General features: G+C 41.9%; 1 protein-coding gene across 2 annotated transcripts in view; it reads left to right on the top strand.

Moving 5' to 3' along the window:
- FNBP4 (formin binding protein 4) overlaps positions 1-19,082 on the top strand; it is a 46,841-nt gene that overhangs the window by 11,581 nt on the left and 16,178 nt on the right. For both annotated transcript variants that reach the window (XM_055141654.1, XM_055141655.1), the window contains exons 7-12: positions 2,106-2,444; positions 5,353-5,563; positions 9,439-9,563; positions 10,297-10,401; positions 12,015-12,148; positions 13,140-13,324. In XM_055141654.1, coding sequence (XP_054997629.1) covers positions 2,106-2,444; positions 5,353-5,563; positions 9,439-9,563; positions 10,297-10,401; positions 12,015-12,148; positions 13,140-13,324 — 1,099 coding nt within the window. The remainder of the gene's footprint in view (positions 1-2,105; positions 2,445-5,352; positions 5,564-9,438; positions 9,564-10,296; positions 10,402-12,014; positions 12,149-13,139; positions 13,325-19,082) is intronic.

The following is a 19,082-nucleotide window of genomic DNA, read 5'->3' as shown; positions in this document are numbered from 1 at the left end:
TGAGAGAAGGGCTCCTGCATGCAGAAGAAAGAATGCCCTCCAGCCCTTTCAATTCCCTAGCCCCAAGATCATCTTTTAAAAACTGAAAATGACTGTTAATGAAATTTTGAACATTTTTTCTTTTGGTAGTGCAGGGCATTAGTCCTTAGACCTCATTCATGCAAGCCATGGACTATTATTACTGAGCCAGCCACATTCTCGGCTGAACTTGAAAATTTCTATATGATCATATTTAAGAACTGTTGTTTGTGGGTGGTGGGGTTTTTTTTTTTCCTGGGGGGGGGTCACACCCGGCAGTGCACACGGGTTACTCCTGGCTCTGCACTCAGGAATTATCCCTAGCGGTGCTCAGGGAACCATATGGGTTGCTGGGAATCGAACCTGGGTCGGCCGTGTGCAAGGCAAATGCCCTACCCGCTATGCTATTGCTCCAGTCCCGGACTATTGTTTTTCATCATAAATTTGTTTTTTGTTTGCTTAGTTTCTGTGTGCTCAGTGGTATTCAGGGCTTACTCCTTATTCGGCGCACTCCTGGAGTGTGTCGGGGGTGCTGGGATTGAACCTAGATAAGCCACATGTGAGACACACTCAACCTGCTATACTGTCTCTCTGATACCCCCAATCATGAAAAAATTTCTTTTCCTTTTTTTAGCCACAATTTTTTTTAATTTTTGGGTCACATCCAGCTATGCACAGGGGTTACTTCTGGCTCATGCACTCAGGAATTACTCCTGGCAGTGCTCAGGGGACCATATAGGATGCTGGGAGATAAACCCGGGTCGTCCGCGTGCAAGGCAAATTCCCTACCCACTGTGCTATTGATCCAGCCCCTGAAGTTTTAATTTTTTATTTTATTTATTTATTTATTTATTTTGCTTTTTTGGGTCACACCCAGCAATGCACAGGGTTTACTCCTGGCTCACGCACTCAGGAATCACCCCTGGCGGTGCTCAGGGGACCATATGGAATGCTGGGATTTGAACCCGGGTCGGCCGCGTGTAAGGCAAACGCCCTACCCCGCTGTGCTATCACTCCAGCCCCTGAAGTTTTAATTTTTAATGAAGGTTTTGCTTTTGGGCTACAACTGGCTTTGTGTTTGGGGTCATTTCCCAACCCAACAACCTTCACAACTCCTTGAGGGTGGTAGAGTAATTGTTTCAGTAGAGGAAATAGATTTTTTTTGGGGGGGGGGCATGTTTTTGGACTATGCCCCAGAAGTGCTCGGGACTTATTCCTTGCTTTGCTCTCAGGGATCATTCCTGGTGAGGTTCTGGGGACCAAATAGGGAACCAGAGATTGAATCCAGGCCAGTGGCGTGAAGGCAAGCACACTACCTGCTGTATTGTTTCTCCCTTCCCAAAATAGATGCTTAAGTAAAAAGTACACTTTCTGATTTGGTTTACCTTCATGGCAGACCTGTGTGAGTTTATCTGATTGTACAAAAGTTAAAGATTGTGAGTCCAGAGAGAGAGTGCAGAGGGTAGGGCACTTAGATGTGACCAACCTGGACATAATCCTCAGCACTCCTTATGGTTACCTGAGCACCTCTGGGTGTGTGATGTGCCACCCTCGCTCCGCCCCCCTCTCCCCCCAAAATGATGTATACAGCCTTGTTGAAAAAGTTGCTGATCTTTTTAAAGTTCATGTTTGGGAGCTGGAGAGATATAGTAGATAAAGAAGACACCCATTTAACGTGCGCATGGCCAACTTGGATTTGATCCCAGGCACCTCTTATGAGCCCCTGAGTACTGCCAGGTGTTGTTCTCTGCCCCCCTTTGCAAAAAAAAAAAAAAAAAGTTAAACGGTCTATTCCTTTTTTAATTCTCATTAGCAAACCTGTTAGTGGTTCATATTTTTGTGAAATAGTGTAGTTTCATTTAGGAAATAGGAAATGTAAAAGACACATTCAAAAGAGAAAATGGGTTGGAACAATGGTACAGTGGGCTTGGCACTTGACTTGCAGCTAACGTGGGTTTCAATTCCCAGTACCCCATATAATCCCACAGAGCCAGGAATAACCATTGAGTATCTCCAGGTGTGACTCGAAAATTTTTAAAAAAGAGAAAATTATTTCTGAGAATTAAATGAGATTATTTGTTCTTTAGGAAGTCAATGAAGGAATTCAGGCACTCTCAAATAGTGAGGAGGAGAAGAAGGGGGTAGCAGCATCACTCCTTGCACCTTTATTGCCTGAGGGAATAAAAGAGGAAGAAGAGAGATGGAGGAGAAAAGTTATTTGTAAAGAAGAAACAGTTTCAGAAGTGAAAGAGTCAAGTACAGCAGTGGAACCAGCCGCAGCAGTGGTGAAGCCACAGGAAGTTGTTTTGGACACTATGGAAGACCCTTCTCAGGAAGATCTTTGTAGTGTTGTTCAGTCTGGGGAAAGTGAAGAGGAAGAGGAGCAAGATACCTTGGAACTGGAGCTGGTTTTGGAAAGGAAAAAAGTAAGTTTTTGAAGTTGGATTAAAGTAAATTTTTTCATTACTGTTAATGCTGGACTGGAGCAATAGCACAGCGGGTAGGGCGTTTGCCTTGCATGCGACCAACCAGGGTTCATTCCTCTGTCCCTCTTCGAGAGCCTAGCAAGCTACTGAGAGTATCCCGCCCGCAGGGCAAAGCCTGGCAAGCTACCTGTGATGTATATGACATGCCAAAAACAGTAACAAGTCTCACAATGGAGATGTTACTGGTGCCTGCTTGAGCGAATTGAACAATGGGAGGACAGTGCTACAGTGCAGTGCTACTGTGGTTCATTATTCTTGGTTTACAGGTTTGTTTGTTTTTTTAATCACTGTGAGATAGACCCTTACAAAGATACTCATAATTAGATTTCAGCCATGCAATATTCCAACACCCATCCCTGCACCAGTGTCTCCTCACCCTGGCAGGCACTTTCATATTCTCTCTCTCCCTCTTTCTCTCTCCCTCTCCTCTCTCTCTTCCTCTCTCCCTCTCTTTCTCTGTCGCTCTTTCTCTCTCCCTCTCTCTCCCCCTCCCTCTCTCCCTCTCCTCTTCTCCCTCTCCCTCCCTCCCTCCCTCCCTCCCTCCCTCCCTCCCACCCTTCTTTTGGGCGTTGTGGTTTTCAATGTTGGTAATTTTATAGCATTTTTGGGATCTTGATTATTATCTAAGATTTTATACTAGATCAAGATAGGTTTACGTTTATACAGTAAAATAAAACTATAGATCTCGTCATTAATTTGTATTCTCATATTTTTGGTTCTTCACAGCCAGTAAAAACTGTTCTTTTTATTTTTCTGGTTTCTTGGCGGGTAGGGGGGGCATACCTTGTGTTGGTGCTGCTCAGGGATCACTGGTGGGGCTCCAGTGACCATATTTGGGAATTAAATCCTGGTCACTGACATGCAATGAAAGCACTTTACTTGCTGTAATTTCTCTCTGCCCTCCCCCTTTTTAAAAAACAAATTATAATCTTGTATTAATTTGGGGGGCCACATTTTGTTATATTTAGGGGTCATTCCAAGTGGTGCTCCAAAGGTCATGAGGTGCTGGGAACCAGATCTAAAACTCCCACATGCGAAACATGGATTAAGCTCTTACCACAAGAGCTTTTTTCCCTTCCTTGTATTTTTGCAGAAACTCGATGTTTTACACACCCTTGTCATAAAAATGGGCCTCAGACATTTTTAGTGGTGGTTCTCACTGAAGATCATGCCCTTTTATATTGTTTATGCACACCTGGGGCAGGATTGTGGCGAGAAACACTGACACTAGGAAGTGTAGACAGTCGCCCATCTAAAATGAGTTAAAATAAGTAGGATTGTGTCATTGCTTTGATGCGTGTGTTAATACCAGAGATTTGAACTTTTATTTCATCTCCTTCATGGTAACTGTTCCAAGCCACTGTGTCATTCTCTGGACCTGATGGACTGGATTTTATTTTTGGAATTTTTTAAAAAATTGGTTCCAGGTATCAGCATTGATAGGGGGTAGGCAAATAATGTGTAAAGTAACAGAAGAATTAAAAGGAATATAAACTTAAGTTCTTCCCCTTTTTAGGGAACAGGATAGAAAGATTATTTGGTGTGGGTTATGCCCACTGTTCTGGAAATAACTGGGATTAGCTGCATGCAAGGCACTCTTCAGCCCTTTCACGTTCTTTTTATTTATACATTTTTGTTTTGGTTTGGTTTAGAGCCACACCTTGTGGTGCTCAGGGCCTTAGTCCTAGCTCTGCCATTGGGGATCACTCCAGGCAATGCTCAGGGGAAACACATAGGGTGCTGGGGATCAAACACTCAGCCACTTGCAAGCACCCACTAAACTATTGCTCTAGCCCCTGAATTCTTCACTTTGGAAAGATAGTTCAAGGGCAAGAGAGAAGTATATAGGGGGCTGGAACGATAGCGCAGCGGATATGGCGTTTGCCTTAACGCAGCCGACCTGGGTTCAATTCCCAGCATCCCATATGGTCCCCTGAGCACCGCCAGGAGTAACCCCAGTGCATCTCCAGGTGTGACCCAAAAAGCAAAAAAAAAGAAGAGAGAGAGAAGTATATAGAGCTTAAAGCTTGTGTCTTGCACATGGCCAACCCTGGTTCTACCCTAAGCACTGCTGGGTAGGGCCTAAAATACGATGAAAATAAAATTATAAGGTGACAAGTTTATTTTGTCTTTTGATTTTTCTTGGTTCAAGTTCATCTGTTGCTTTAAGTATGAAGGAAAATGTTAATAGATGTTATACAATATTAGCTTCTTGACACTTCACTTTGATCATTCAAAGCTTGGTGGGCTTTTTAGTTTTTATTTGGTTTGGGGGCCACACAGAGCAATGCTCAAGGGCATGTTCCTGGCTTTGCACACAGGAATCATTACTGGCAGGGACTATGTGGGGTTTCGTAGATAAAGCCTGGCCGGGCACATATAAGTGCCCTGCCTGCTGTAGTATCTCTCCAGCCCCAATAATTGGAAGATGTAGGAAAGGTATTACCAAGTTAAGGTTTTTTTATTGTGTACATTTTAGTTTGTCTAGAACTTACCCCTCCAGATGAATATTTGTTGACTCTAATCTTGAATAAACCTTTATTCACTAGCAGTAGAACTTTTGAGTATGATGTTTTACTGATGGGTTAATTGGGGTTTTTGTTATTGTTGCTTTGTTTTGGGGCCATACTCCATAATGATCTGGGGTTACTCCTGGCTCTTCTCAGAAATTACTCCTGGAGGTGCTGGGAGGGGGGCATTCGGGATGCTGGGATCAAACTTGAGTTGGCCACACGCACAGCAAGCACCTACCTGTTAATTTATATTATCTTTTAAATACTAACATTGCTGTCATTCTCACTACTCATATGTTAAGGATGCTCTAACTAGGTTGCCTTGTTTGTTGTAGGCAGAATTACGAGCTTTGGAAGAAGGAGATGGTAGTGTGTCAGGGTCAAGTCCATGTTCTGATGTCAGCCAGCCAGCGTCTCAAGATGGAATGCGTAGACTAATGTCTAAAAGAGGCAAGTGGAAGATGTTTGTTCGAGCTGCCAGTCCAGAATCCACCAGCCGGAGTTCTAGCAAAACTGGAAGAGAGACTCCAGAAAATGGAGAAACTGGTAATTTAATGCTTTTTTTTTTTTTTTTTAAAGAGAGTTGAAAGCTATGGAGGGAATATCCTTTTTCCCTTTTTCTGTCTTTGCAACAAGAAGTCACTTTTACCTTTCATTTATTTTGGGCAGATTGGGGTGAGGGTGCAGTTATTATACCTGGTGTTGTTGGGGGGTTACTCCTGGCTGGCTCATGGGACCATCTCTGATTTGGGGGTTGAACCAGGGTTGGCTATTTGTAGGCAAGTGCCTTAACCCCAGCACTATGTGGCCCCCACATTTAACTTTTAGAGAACAGCTGGAAGCTAAGTATTTTTCTTCACCTTTCCTGCTTCTTGTCTAGTGGAAAGGAGGGGTGAAGAGACCAATAGTCATTGGCTTTCTACAAGTTCATTATGTATTGATCATTATTTCCCTCAGTGTAGTAGGAAACAAGATTGACTTTTTTTTTTAATCACTTGCCACATTACCTTTATTATACAAAGAACCACAGATTCAACTTTTGTTTTTGTTTAGGGCCAAATCTGATGGTTCTTACTGGTCACTCCTGGTGATGCTTAGGGGGCTATCTAGTACTGGAGTTAAGTTCTGTATTTTTCTTTCTTCTTACATCCAGCTGTGGTCAGGGATTATTCCCTGCTCTGTGCTTAAGTTTCACTCTTGTTGGTGCTCGGGGACCACACAGTGCCTGGGATCAAATTTATACGAACATACTTGTTTCTTTTTCTCTCTCTGGCCCAAGCACGGTTCGTTTTTAAGCTTGCTCCTTAGCCCACTGTTTCCAGGAGGCAGGGACCAGCTCTGGCAAAACCATGCCTCGCATTTCCCCTTGACAAATTTTTTAGTCCGGTAGTATGTGTATGTGCGTTCTAATGTGCACCAGAGTTAACCATCTTTCAGAGATCTCTTCTCATTTTCCAATCCGGTCAGAATTAATCACTATTTCCTCCTATACCAGTAATGGATTACTCAGAGAAAGAAAAGGTCTTTACAGCAATAGCACAGCGGTTGGGCGTTTGCCTTTCATGTGGCTGACCCAAGTTCGATTTCTCCGCCCCTCTCGGAGAGCCCGGCAAGCTACCGAGAGTATCCTGCCTGTGCGGCAGAGCCTGGCAAGCTCCCCGTGCGTATTGCATATGCCAAAAAGCAGTAACAATAAGTCTCAATGAGAGACGTTACTGGTGCCTGATAGAACAAATCGATGAGCAACGGGATGACAGTGACAGTGAAGTGAAATAAACAATGGTTGTATTGAAAGAGGGTACTGATTCTAAGACAGGTGTAGACAGAACACCAAGAAGAGCCAAAGTAAATTTTTATGTGCTGAAGGTCATGGGCAGTAGAATTTGGTTATTTTTGTTTGGAGAGTGGAGTTTCCATTGTGGTTACTTCATGATTTTTATTATATGTTGTAATTGGTAGGCGGGTATTAGGAAACAAAACATCAACAAGAGAATACCTACCTTACACTCCATTTATGTTGATAGGTCTGGAGGGGTATTTTGTTTTGGGGCCGCATCTAACTATACTCAGGAATCACTCCTGACAAGGCTGGGGGACCATATGTGGAGTTAGGGGTTGAATATGACTCAGCTGTATGTTGAAGGCAAGCACCTTATGCTCTGTATGATCTCTACAGCCCAAGTCTGTTTATTATTACCATCAAATTACCAAGAAGTGTTGGGTGCATTCAATCAAGAGATACTAATTATTTTAATCTGACAGCTTTATCTGGTGATTTAAGAATGAAGTCATGCTCTACTTGTGAGACCCATAGGTATGATCTCTGAGCACCTTTTGGTGTAGGCACACCCTCAGAAAAAGTTTGAAGCTTAAAATTTAAACATTAGTTTAAAGGGAATGCTGTTCTGTGCCTTGGAGATGGCTTAGAGGACAAGCATACACTCTTCATATGCAGAAGTAATGACTTCTGGTGTTGCATGGATCCCTGGTGCTCCCAGGAGCAACCTCTAGCACTATGACGTGTGGCCCCCAAAAAAGCAAGCCAGGAAAAAACACTAATGCTGTTCTGATTTTTGAGATGCTTATTTTCATAATTGACTTGATAAAATTGCAGATTTTTGTTTTGGGAGACTTGGGGATGTCACCTGGCTATACTCAGGGCTTTGTCCTGAGAGCTCGCTCCTAGGATCCCTATATTATTATTTCTCTGACCTTCTGTTGTTTTTGAAGAATTGAAGCAGTGAAATCTGGAAAGAACAGTGCAGGAGCTGAGGCTAGTAAGCCGGCTGCCAGGTCCCTTTCAGTTCCTGGCATGTGACACATGGTCCCTTGTCAGCACTGCTTGAATATGAAATCTCCATCTACCTTCTGAAAAATCACCCTGTCCCCCTATAACTAAAGCAATGATGTTCTGAAGAAGTTAAGTACATAAAAGGATAAGGGGAGGGAGGGGCTGGAGTGATAGCACAGCGGGTAGGGCGTTTGCCTTGCACGTGGCCGGCCCGGGTTCAAATCCCAGCATCCCATATGGTCCCCTGAGCACCGCCAGGGGTGATTCCTGAGTGCATGAGCCAGGAGTGACCCCTGTGCATTGCTGGGTGTGACCCAAAAAGAAAATAAAAAAAGGATAAGGGGAGAGCAGAGACTAGAGAAAAGTGATAAAACAGTTGTTTTGTTTTGTTTTTTAATTTTAGTGAATCACCGTGAGGTACAGTTACAAACTTATGAACCTTCATGTTTGCATTTTGTTTACATCTCTCCATCAATGTTCCCAGTATCCCTCCCACCACCTCCACCCCACCCTGCCTCTGCGGCAGGGCATTCCCTTTTGTTTTCTCTTCTATTGGATGTTGTAGTTTCTAATAGAGGTATTGAGTGGCCATCATGTTCAGTTAGTAGTCTACTTTCGGCATGCAGCTTTCAACCCGAGTGGATCCACCCAACAAACATTCTGTACTAGGTGTTCCCTTCTCTATCTCAGCTGCCTTTTTCCCCAGCATGTGAGGCCAGTTTGAAACAGTCTTTATTGATGCACATTTTAAGAACAATTACCTAGTGGCTTAGCATTAGAGCACATACCTTGCATGTGTGATTCCATTTCTGTTAACTACGAAAATAAAAAGCAGTTAGATATAGTTCAACAGGCTGGAGCACATGCTTGAAGCTCGGGTTTGAATCCCAGCACTGTATAATCACCTGAATGAGCACTGTGTAGCGAGCAACTTCAAATACTGTTGGATTTCGCCTAAGAAACCCTCTACCACTACCAAGATATCATAGGCCCTGGGATGCAGGACAAATGATAGAACATATTCCTTACCTGCACGGGGCCCTGGTTTTGATCCCCAGCACTGTACTTCACTTCCTGCCTCTTCTGTAGAACTGCCATGTGTAGTTCTGGGCTCCTGTGTAATTGCCAGGAATCTCAAGACAAAACAAAGATTACAAAGCTTAGATTTTTGCTTTTATTTAAGGACAATAAATCGTTGGGTTTCTTAAATTAAAAAACATGGGCTGGATGAATAGTCTTACATGTGCCGGCCAGTCTTGATTTGATCTCTGAAACCCCATATGGTCTCTTGGGCCCCGCCTGTTAAGTCTTCCATTTAGCTCTACTAAAAGGCTAAGAAAATATTGGGGTGCTAAGTGGCACACAGCTATGCTCAGGTTTCACTCCTGGCTCAGTAGTTAGGGATGCCTGGTGGAACTTTACTCAAGGGCACCTTATATGGTGTCAGGGATTGAATCCAGGTCAGTTGTGTGTGGGGCAAACACCCTACCCGCTATACTATACTCAGACCCTCAAGAGATGCAGATTTGATCCTTGATACCACATATAGTCATCTGAACTCTGTTGGGTGTGACAAAAAAAAGTATGCAGAGCACTGTCCTTTTGATTTAATTTGTTTTTTCTTTTTCAGTTATTGGTGCTGAAAATTCAGAAAAAGTAGATGAGCATTCAGACAAAGAGCTTGAAGTAGAAGAATCTCCAGAGAAGTTAAAAGTACAAACAGCACCTAAAATCGAAGAGGAACAGGATTTAAAAGTATGCACCATTTGACAGATACTGTAATAATTGGCCAACCATTAACTATTCTTTTTGATAAGCAATTAGGTAGGATAAGTGTCAATAAAAGGAACCTTTATTATCTCTTAGCACAAATCACGTACTTTTTAGGTTAAACAGGTCAGGTCACATAGCTAAAATAATTCTAAGACTGATGTGATGAGAAATAAAAAGTAAATTGCAAGCATCTATTGGAAAGCAATAACTTAAAGTATTAAGGTGACTGGAGATTATATATTTAACTCTTGATGAACTACTTGACCTACACAAAGCAAATTTGTTTTAGATTTGATTTTGTGGAAAATAGACCGTTATTAAAATAAAGTGGTTCGTGCAAAATAATTTACATAGATAATGTAGAACTTTATGTTAAATGGTTAATTTTATTTTAGCTTATTTAGCTAAACTCTGAGTTTTAGCACTAAACTGATGAATGATAGTTTGTACAAATAGTTATTCAGAGTCTATTTTTAAGTGTTGAAGTCTTTGTATTAGAATGTATTCTGGTAGTATAAATAGCCTATAATTTCAGTAGACCTTATATGATCATAAATGTCTGTGTACTATAGGATTTTTATCTTCTGCCTATTTAGATTAAACAGTTTGAGAAAGACTGTTCAAGAGTAGACCCATTTCTCTGGTTTCTTGAAGATTTCACATACGCAAAGAAATACTGTGTATTAATTTTCCTTTTTTCTTTCATGTATTTCAGTTTCAAATTGGAGAACTTGCAAATACCCTGACAAGTAAATTTGAATTCCTAGGCATTAATAGACAGTCCATCTCCAACTTTCATGTGCTCCTCTTACAGACTGAGGTAATTTAGCCATTTTCGCTAATAACAAGCATGTGTTTGGTTGATTTTGGGCCACACTGAAGCTTCTCAGGGACTCAGTCCCACTTTATTCATTTGACAATTAGATCCTGGTGATTGAGACTCAAGTTCAGTCTCTGGCAACACATGGTCTGCTGAGCAAAGAGCCAGGAGTAGTTCCTGAGCACTTGCCTTATGTGGTCCAACCTGAATCTTAACACATGCACAACAAAAGGTTCTATTCATATTTGTCCCCAGCATACTTTACCAGTAGTGGGGAAAGGTAGGATTTACAACAGTCTCCTATAGAATGTTAAAGGACTGAAACTTTAATTTTATTACTGACCTGAATGAACTCCTTTCTACCTCAGGGAAGGTATAGACTATTGGATACACTTTTGGTTTTTGGGCTACATTCCGAGATGCTCAAGGGTTACTCCTGACTCTGTACTCAGGGATTACTCCTGGCGGTGCTCAGGGACCATATGGATGCTGGGAATCTAACCTGGGTTGGTTTGCAAGGCAAACACCCTCTCGCGCCCCCCCCCCCCCCCCCGTGCTATCGCTCCAACCCCCTGGATACACATTTTTAATGTGGCCTGAAGACAACTATTGTAATTCATTTTTATAGATTGCTGGAGTTGATTAGGCGATAATAAACTGGGATCCCCCCCCCTTTTTTTTTTTTCTTTAGAACTTTCAACTCAGATTGGGTTTTTGCTCTTGTCTCTGTGTTCAGGAATCACTCCTGGCAGAGCTGGGGGACCATAAGGGGTGTGGAGGATTGAACCTGTGTTAGCCAAGTGTCCTACATACTTATTGGACCACCCTTGCCTCTTTTCTTTGTTCTTTCTTAAATTTCATGGCAAGTTTCCTGGTAGTGCTCAGGGTCACTCCTGTCAATGCTTTGGAACCCTTTGGTTACTCCAGCAGGCAAAGCAGGCACACTAGCCTTTTGAGCAGTCTTGATGGCTTTTTCCTCTTTGTTACCATCTTTGCAACATAATGATGAATCAGGAAGTTTATGACATTTAAATTTTTATGTTTGGGGGGTCATGCCCTTTGGTGCATAGGGATTTATTCCTGGCTCTGCTCTAGTCATTTCTGCAGAGTTCACGAAACAGTGTATGAGGATTGGATGATTAATAGCTATTTGTAAGACAAGGGGTTTATCAGCTTCTCTCTCCTGCCCTTTATGACATTTATTTGGCGGGTGGGTCACACCCAGCGGCACAGGATTACTTCTAGCTCTGCACTCAGGAATTACTCCTGGCGGTGCTCAGGGAGCCATATGAGATGCTGGGAATTGAACCCAGGTCGGCTTCGTGCAAGGAAAACACCCTTCCCGCTATACCATTGCTCTGGCTCAATGACATTGTTTTAAACTGTTCCCTGACATGGGGCTGGAGAGATAGCACAGCGGGTAGGGCGTTTGCCTTGCACGCGGCCGACCCAGGTTCAAATCCCAGCATCCCATATGGTCCCCTGAGCACGGCCAGGGGTAATTCCTGAGTGCAGAGCCAGGAGTAACCCCTGTGCATCGCCAGGTGTGACCCAAAAAGCAAAAAAAAAAAAATAAACTGTTCCCTGACATAATGTTCCTTGTTGTTTTCTAGACTCGGATTGCAGATTGGCGGGAAGGGGCTCTTAATGGAAACTACCTTAAACGAAAGCTACAGGATGCAGCAGAACAACTAAAACAGTATGAAATAAACGCCACTCCTAAAGGCTGGTCCTGCCACTGGGACAGGTACGCACTCTTCTCCCCTTTTCACCTTTCACCTTTGACATCTCAGACATGATTTGTGATCATCACCACCTGACGACTTGACAGCCTGTCTGGAGACTGAGAGCCGCTGCAGTTAGCGGTGCAGGGCAGGCAAAGCACCGCCAAGCACTTACAGAGTTGGGCCAGCCACACGGAGAAAAAAAGCAATGTTTAAAAGTGTTCCTTGTAACGGATTTTTTCCCAAGATTGGACAAAGCTGGTTTTTACTCTCCAGAGTGTTGCACGGAGTAGGGCGGGCTTGGGGGTTAAGCGCATGCGAGAGCTCTGTGCGCTTTACAGGACCTCTGGAAGCAACTACTCCTGATTAATCCTCGGTGAAGTTAAGGAAAGCTTCGTGGCTGAAGATGTGAATGAAGAACAAGATTACTATCTTCTGCCAGCAGGTCAGATGAAAACATTTCTTTTTATATTTGGCTTTTCTTGATTTTTTTTTTCGTTATTTGAAATCTTTGCTCTTTTATTTTTCAGCTCCCAGATCCTCTCCCTCTCTTTAGCTTTCACTGTTTGATATCAAGAGTATGAAATGTGAATTCCACGGTCCAAGAGGGGAAGAGTCACCTATTGCAAACTTCGTTGTTCTCTTTGGAAGGGAAATTAGTGTTTTAGGAGATTGAGACCCTTCATTAATGAAACTTGAAAACCCTGTTAAGCATTGGCAAAACAAAGCAAACCAAAAAATAAAAAGATGTGAGAGGTGTTTTCTAAGTCATCTGTTGAAGCGAGAGGGCTCAGGGCTGTATTCACAGAGCTGCCGGCAGTGCAAATAGCTTTGAATTATCCTTGGTTCTCCATCGTCAATTGTCAAAGCTCTTTGTTGCCTTTGTGAATAGCAGTCCATTAAGAAGAGGTTCGTCCCTGTGAGAGCAGACTGCTGTCCTGGGACAGGACCAAATGGAAGTGTCTTTGTAGGAGAACGGATCTTAAAACTTGCGTTTTCTTTCTTGTAATTTAGGGATCATAGACGATATTTCTATGTAAACGAACACTCTGGCGAGTCTCAGTGGGAGTTCCCAGATGGTGAGGAGGAGGATGAAAGCCAAGCACAAGAACATAGAGACGAGACTCTTCCTAAGCAGATGCTGAAAGACAAAACTGGAACTGACTCAAATTCTACAGACGCCTCCGAGAATGCCGCAGGTGGGATATTTACCCTGTACCAATTACAAAGAAAGTCTTTTAGAGAAAAATAACTTGTAACACAAGAAATTCTTATATTCATAATGTGTATTAAAAGAAAGAGTAGTGGCCTAATTTAAAAAATAGAATACAGTAGTTATGTTGAATTAAACTTGCAGAGACTATTGATAATCTGTAACCTATTGATAACTGACTGCTAAAAATATAAACAATGACAGGGTATATGTAAGTGTGCATGTTTCTTTCATATATCCATGCACGCATATATGGAAGAAGGGCCTTCCAAGTCATGCCAGTGGGGCCCAGGGCATTTTCTATTGATGTCTAGGCTACCTGGGTTGGTGATTCAATAGGAGACCCTGAGGGTGCAGTGCTGTGAGAGCTACAGTGCTTTTGGGGCGTCCATGGCCACAACTGATGATGCACAGGGAGGTGTAGTGCCAGGAATTGAACTAGGGTCAGCTGCACGCACCTTAACCCCTATAGTATTTCTGGTCCCCAAAAGAATATTTTATTTGAAGATTGTCCTGTAACCGTCATGCCTTAAAAATTGGATTTTCCATAATGAGAACAGTAATTGGTATTAAGGCAGTGATACCAGTATCTATATGTAAGTGGTTTGCTATGTTTCTTTAGAAGATTCAGTCTTCTAAATTTAGTGATTTTTATAATCTCAGTTTTCAAATTCACTAGTCTTTAAGAGTTTTTAAAAAGTATAGTTGGTAAAAATCAGTGTTCGAAAGGAATGTTCTGAAACTACAATCATGTTTCAGAAGTAAAATAATAGTTAAAATAATAATAATAATGTTATAAAGCCATCAGAATAACTCATCTATTTAAGGTACTCTTGGAAGCCTTGATTTACTTACGTACATTATTTTAAAAGACTTCCATAGGCCTTCAGAGAATTTGTTGATCTCTTCTGAAGAGCCCATTTTCCACACTATGGAATGAGATACTTTTTTATCCCATGAAGTTCATCTTTCTTGGATGACAAAAATAAGTGAAGAATGAAGTGTGGTCAAGATAAGATAAACGTTGGATCAGAAAATTGGCATAAAATTTTAGGGCTGGAGAGTTAATTGAGGAGGTTAAGATGCTTGCCTTGCAAGTGATAACACCCTGGTTTGAATTCCTGACACTGCATGGGAACCCAGAGAACTGCCCAAGGTATTAAAATAAAAACTGGCAGGTATATTGAAGTGATGACATTTAAAAACGAGTCTTTAGAGTGGTTTCTAAAGTTATAAAACTCTGAAGATGGAAGCACAGTACTTTCGTTTAGAGAATGAGGAACTTGAGTTTCAGAAAAACTAAAAAGTTGTTTGCTTTTCAAAATGAAAATGATAATGCTCTAAACTCCATTGGTTTCTAGTTCCGTTAGAAAAGTTCTGATAATGCACCAAATGGAATTAGTCATAGATGTTATGATTTTGTTGACTTCTTAAATAATCTAGGAACTTTATGAGAACGCTAATAGTCTACATAAGGTTGCAGCAATAAGTTTATAATGTAGCACAAAGGTAGTTTTATTCAGCTTCATATTTTAGGAATATGATTTTTCAAGTTATAGGGTGCTCACTTAATGAGATTTTCTTTTGATTACTTTTCCTTGTTCTTTTGGTAATAGTGATGACTGTCTAATAAGTTGGTTTTGTTGTTTGTTTGCTTTTTAGTAGTTAGTGAACTGAAGAGGCTTGATGGTGGTTCTGGGTAGGTGATTCCTCTCCTGACCACTGTCTAATGTCCCTTTCTTGTATGTTCCAAGCTGAGTATTAAAGTTTTCAACTCTTAAGCATTCTGTGAACACCTTGGAGTTAAGTGGTATTATTTTCTCCTTTGGGGGGCTGTGGGGGTCTACTACTGGTTCTGTGCTCAGGTATTACTACTGACAGTCTTTAGGGAACCATACTGGGTGCTAGGGAGTGAACTCTGATTGGATGTGTGCCAGACTTAACACCTTACCAAGGTACCATCTGGCCACTATTTTTTCCTATTCTGGGCCACACCTAGTGGTGCTCAGGACTAATTCCTGGCTCGGCACTGAGGGATTGCAGACTCAAAGGATCCATAGGAAGTGTTGGGGATTGAAGATTGAACATAGGTCATCTGCATGTAAGGCAAAAGCCTTGCCTGCTGTACTGTTCCTCTGGCCTATTTTCTCCCCTTTTGGATGACACCTACAGCTCATACTGTTTGATCAATGAAAGACTATCCCTGGTGGTGGTCATGGGGTAACCACTGCAGCATGCATGGGGAATTATGCAGTGCAGGCATTGAACCCAGGGCTTGTATACAAAACACTTGCTCCCAAGGCTTTGAACACATCTCAGTCTCTTTAAGAGATAGTATGCTTTAGGGTGGTGGGTGGTTTTTTATTTTGGGCTCTTTTTTGGTTTGGTTTGGTTTTTGTTTTTGGTGTTTGTGGGGGCAGGGGACGAGGTCCAGCATGGCAGTGCTCAGGGCTTATCCTGTTTCTTGAGCTCAGGGATCACTTCTGGCAGGGTTTAGGTGACCAAGCAGTGTGCTGGGGGATTGAAAATCAGGTTGGCTGCATGCAAAGCAAGAACCTTACCCACTGTATTATCACACTGGCCTTTTAAGAGTTACTCTTAAAAACTAGTCCATCTGTTGGAAAAAGCCACTGGTACACCAGCTTTTTTCCCTGGGGTTGGGGGTCAGACCCGAGTCCTGATTCTTAAGTGAGCATTCTACCCCTATCTGATTCCTGAGCCAAATAGGTGTATATTTTTGATCTTGAGAATCACAAGAACCATAAGGTAAACAATTGAAATAAAGTCTAGATCTTGTAATAAGGTCTTTGAGAATTAAGAGTAATATTGATGTTTGGCTTAAGCCTAAAAAAATGTACACAGTATGGGCTTTGTGATATTGCGTTAAGGGCTGGAGCATGTTCCCAGCATGCAATGAGGCCTCAAGTTTGATTCTGGCTTCACCTGGTCCCCTGAACACTATTTAGTGTGGCCCATATGTCCAGCGTTCCCCTCAGCTGGGCCCTAGCAATACTGAATCACCGGACCCAGAATATGAACATCAGCACTTGCGTAAGCCCCACCCAGTATTTCTGGCCAGGGCCCTTGAATTAATTAATGAGCATTGCTGGAGAAATATCCCACCTAATAAGTACTTCTCAGTTGAGCAGTGTTTTGAAGCATCCCTTTTCCCTTCTGAGAGTTTGTGTTGGGACAGTCACGTGCTGGGCATGTAATCCCAGTTTGACCCACTTCCTTGGCCTTAAAAGCCATCATTTTTTAATTAGGGGCCATTACCCTTTGGCGCTCAAGGCTTCCAGCTTAGTTATCAGGAGCCATTCCTATTTGGGGGACCATACGCTTCCAGGAATATAAACTGGTTCTCCCATATGCAAAGCGTGCATTCAGCCAATGAATTGGCTCTCCACCACTAAATTTATTCCTTTTTTAAAACTTTAATTTTTGGTAGGGAGGGTGGATTTGATTTGGGTTACATTCAGCAATGCTCAGTGTCTCTTCCTGGCTTTGTGCTCCAAAGTGACCCCTGGCAGTGCTCAGGAGCTATAGGTGGTATTGGAGATTGAAGCTGACTTGCTGGAATTGCACAACAAAAGCACTTTAACGATATATTCTCTCCAGTTCTGAAACCATCTTTTGTGGGCTGAGAGTAGACCAAATCCACCGATTACCAGGGCTTAACTCCTGGCTCCGCATTCAGGAATCATGCCTGACTGGGCCCACGTAACCTTATGTGGTACCAGGGATAGAACCCAAGTCAGCCACGTGTAAGGCAGGTACACTGCCTGGTATATTACCTTTCCTGCCCCACCTAAAACCTTCTTTTAAAGTTTAATCCACTTCAAGGAGGAAATAAGTTCCTAAGATACTTTTGTACTTTGGGGTACACCCATTGGTGTTCAGAACTAACTCCTGGCTCTGCACTCAGGGATCACTCTGGGAACTCTTGGGGGACCATGTGGGAAAGCATCTATGGAACCCAGGTTGACTTTATGCAAGTCAAGTGCCTTACCCTCTGTACTATTGCTTTGGTCTGCTATTTTTATAGCAATGTTTTAATTGCTTAATTAACCATAACCTAAGATAGTAAATTTAAACTTTTTGGTGGGGTAATAATAAAATAAGTGAATTCTGCCGTAGAGCACAAAAGAAATCTGTTTTTGAATCTTCAAAAAAAAAATTATGTGTGTTAGAGGGTTTGGGCCACACCTACTGGTGCTCAGGGGTAACTCCTGACTGCATTCAGGAAATACTCCCAGCAGTGCTCAGGGGAACCATATGGGATGTTGGGGAGTGCACCGGGTTGGCAAGTCCCCACTTGCTGTACTATCTCTCCAGCCCCTAAATCCAAAAATTTTAAGTTTCATAATAGTGTCTTTGAGCTTGTAGTTTTTTTAAATCTGTAAGCACCTAATAGAACCTGCATATGTGATTTTTTTTCTTCTCTCTCTCTAGACTTGATGAATTAAAAATGTTTCACTAACTGGGAAAAGTAAACCAATTGGGTCAACTTTAAATGAAGTGGGAAGAATCATTTTAACATGATAGCCATGTATATTGAGCTAGGATTTATTGAAATTCTTTGCCAAAGGATCATTTAAAATTTTAGACATTCCAGTCAGTTTTTTAATAGCGTGGGAATCACAGATTTTATCCATGCTTATCTGCTACTAAATTCTTCAAGACTTGTATCTCTTATTCACACATAATATACTCAGCTGGTTAGCTTTGCTAGAATTCGTTAAATTACATGATTTACCTTGAACCTACTCTATTTCCCTGAGTTCCTCTACATAGGAGCATGTCTCAATCCTTAACATGGATGTTGCATTAGGCTTCTAAATGAAAACTTAACCAATAATATAAAACAGATATTTATTTCTGTATATTGTAGTTACTACCTTAGGTTTTATGTGGTTCTACTGCATGTGTAACATAAACTGCCTCACTGAATACCCAAAGTATATATAAATCTAGTTTTATGTATATGTAACTACAAAAAAACTGATGAGATATTTGAAGCTGGGAAAACTTATATTCTGTTGCAGTGCCCCTGCCCGCCCCCCCAATACTTTTTAGTAATTTCTCAGTTAAAACAGTCATATGAATCATGTTCGTAATAGTCATTTAGATTGTTTCTGTTGAATAAAAAGTAGAGGTGACTTTTGGGGGTGGGGGGAACCACACCCAGCGGTGTTCAGGACTTACTCCTGACTCTGCTCAGGGATTGCTCCTGACTGGTTCAGGGATCATTTGGGGGTGCCCGGGATCAGATTCCTGGCTTGGCCATGTATAAGGCAAGCACCCAGCCCATTGTACAGTCTCCAGCCCCAGTCTAAAAATCAAAAGGTTAATGGTCATTTTAGTTTTAACTGTGTTGCATGTCAGTGTTATAGTGTATTTGGAGCCTAGTAAGGTAAAAGGCTTTTCCCTTGCCTTAGTTTTTATAATAAAGCCTTTACTCAACCACTTTTGACCATGAAATTTGACAGTTAACGTCAACTGGAGCTCTACTCCATAAGAAGTCTCAGATTCCTGATAGATGTTGGTATAATAGAGAAAGCCCTAGACTTGGGCAGGTAATTTCTCCTGGGTTTCATTACCTTTAAATTGAGAGGGTTGAACTAGATGATTTCTCATATTTCTTCTACTCCTAAATTCTACAGTTTTAGGGAGAAAATTCCCTTCAACATTCCTGAGATATTTAATAGTCCCATATATTGTGAAACTTCCCTATTGACGATAAA

This window comes from Sorex araneus, chromosome 6 (assembly GCF_027595985.1).
Source record: "Sorex araneus isolate mSorAra2 chromosome 6, mSorAra2.pri, whole genome shotgun sequence".
Taxonomy (NCBI): Eukaryota; Metazoa; Chordata; class Mammalia; order Eulipotyphla; family Soricidae; genus Sorex; species Sorex araneus.
The sequence above is the reverse complement of the archived record's forward strand: the minus strand, read 5'-3'. Positions and strand labels throughout refer to the sequence as shown.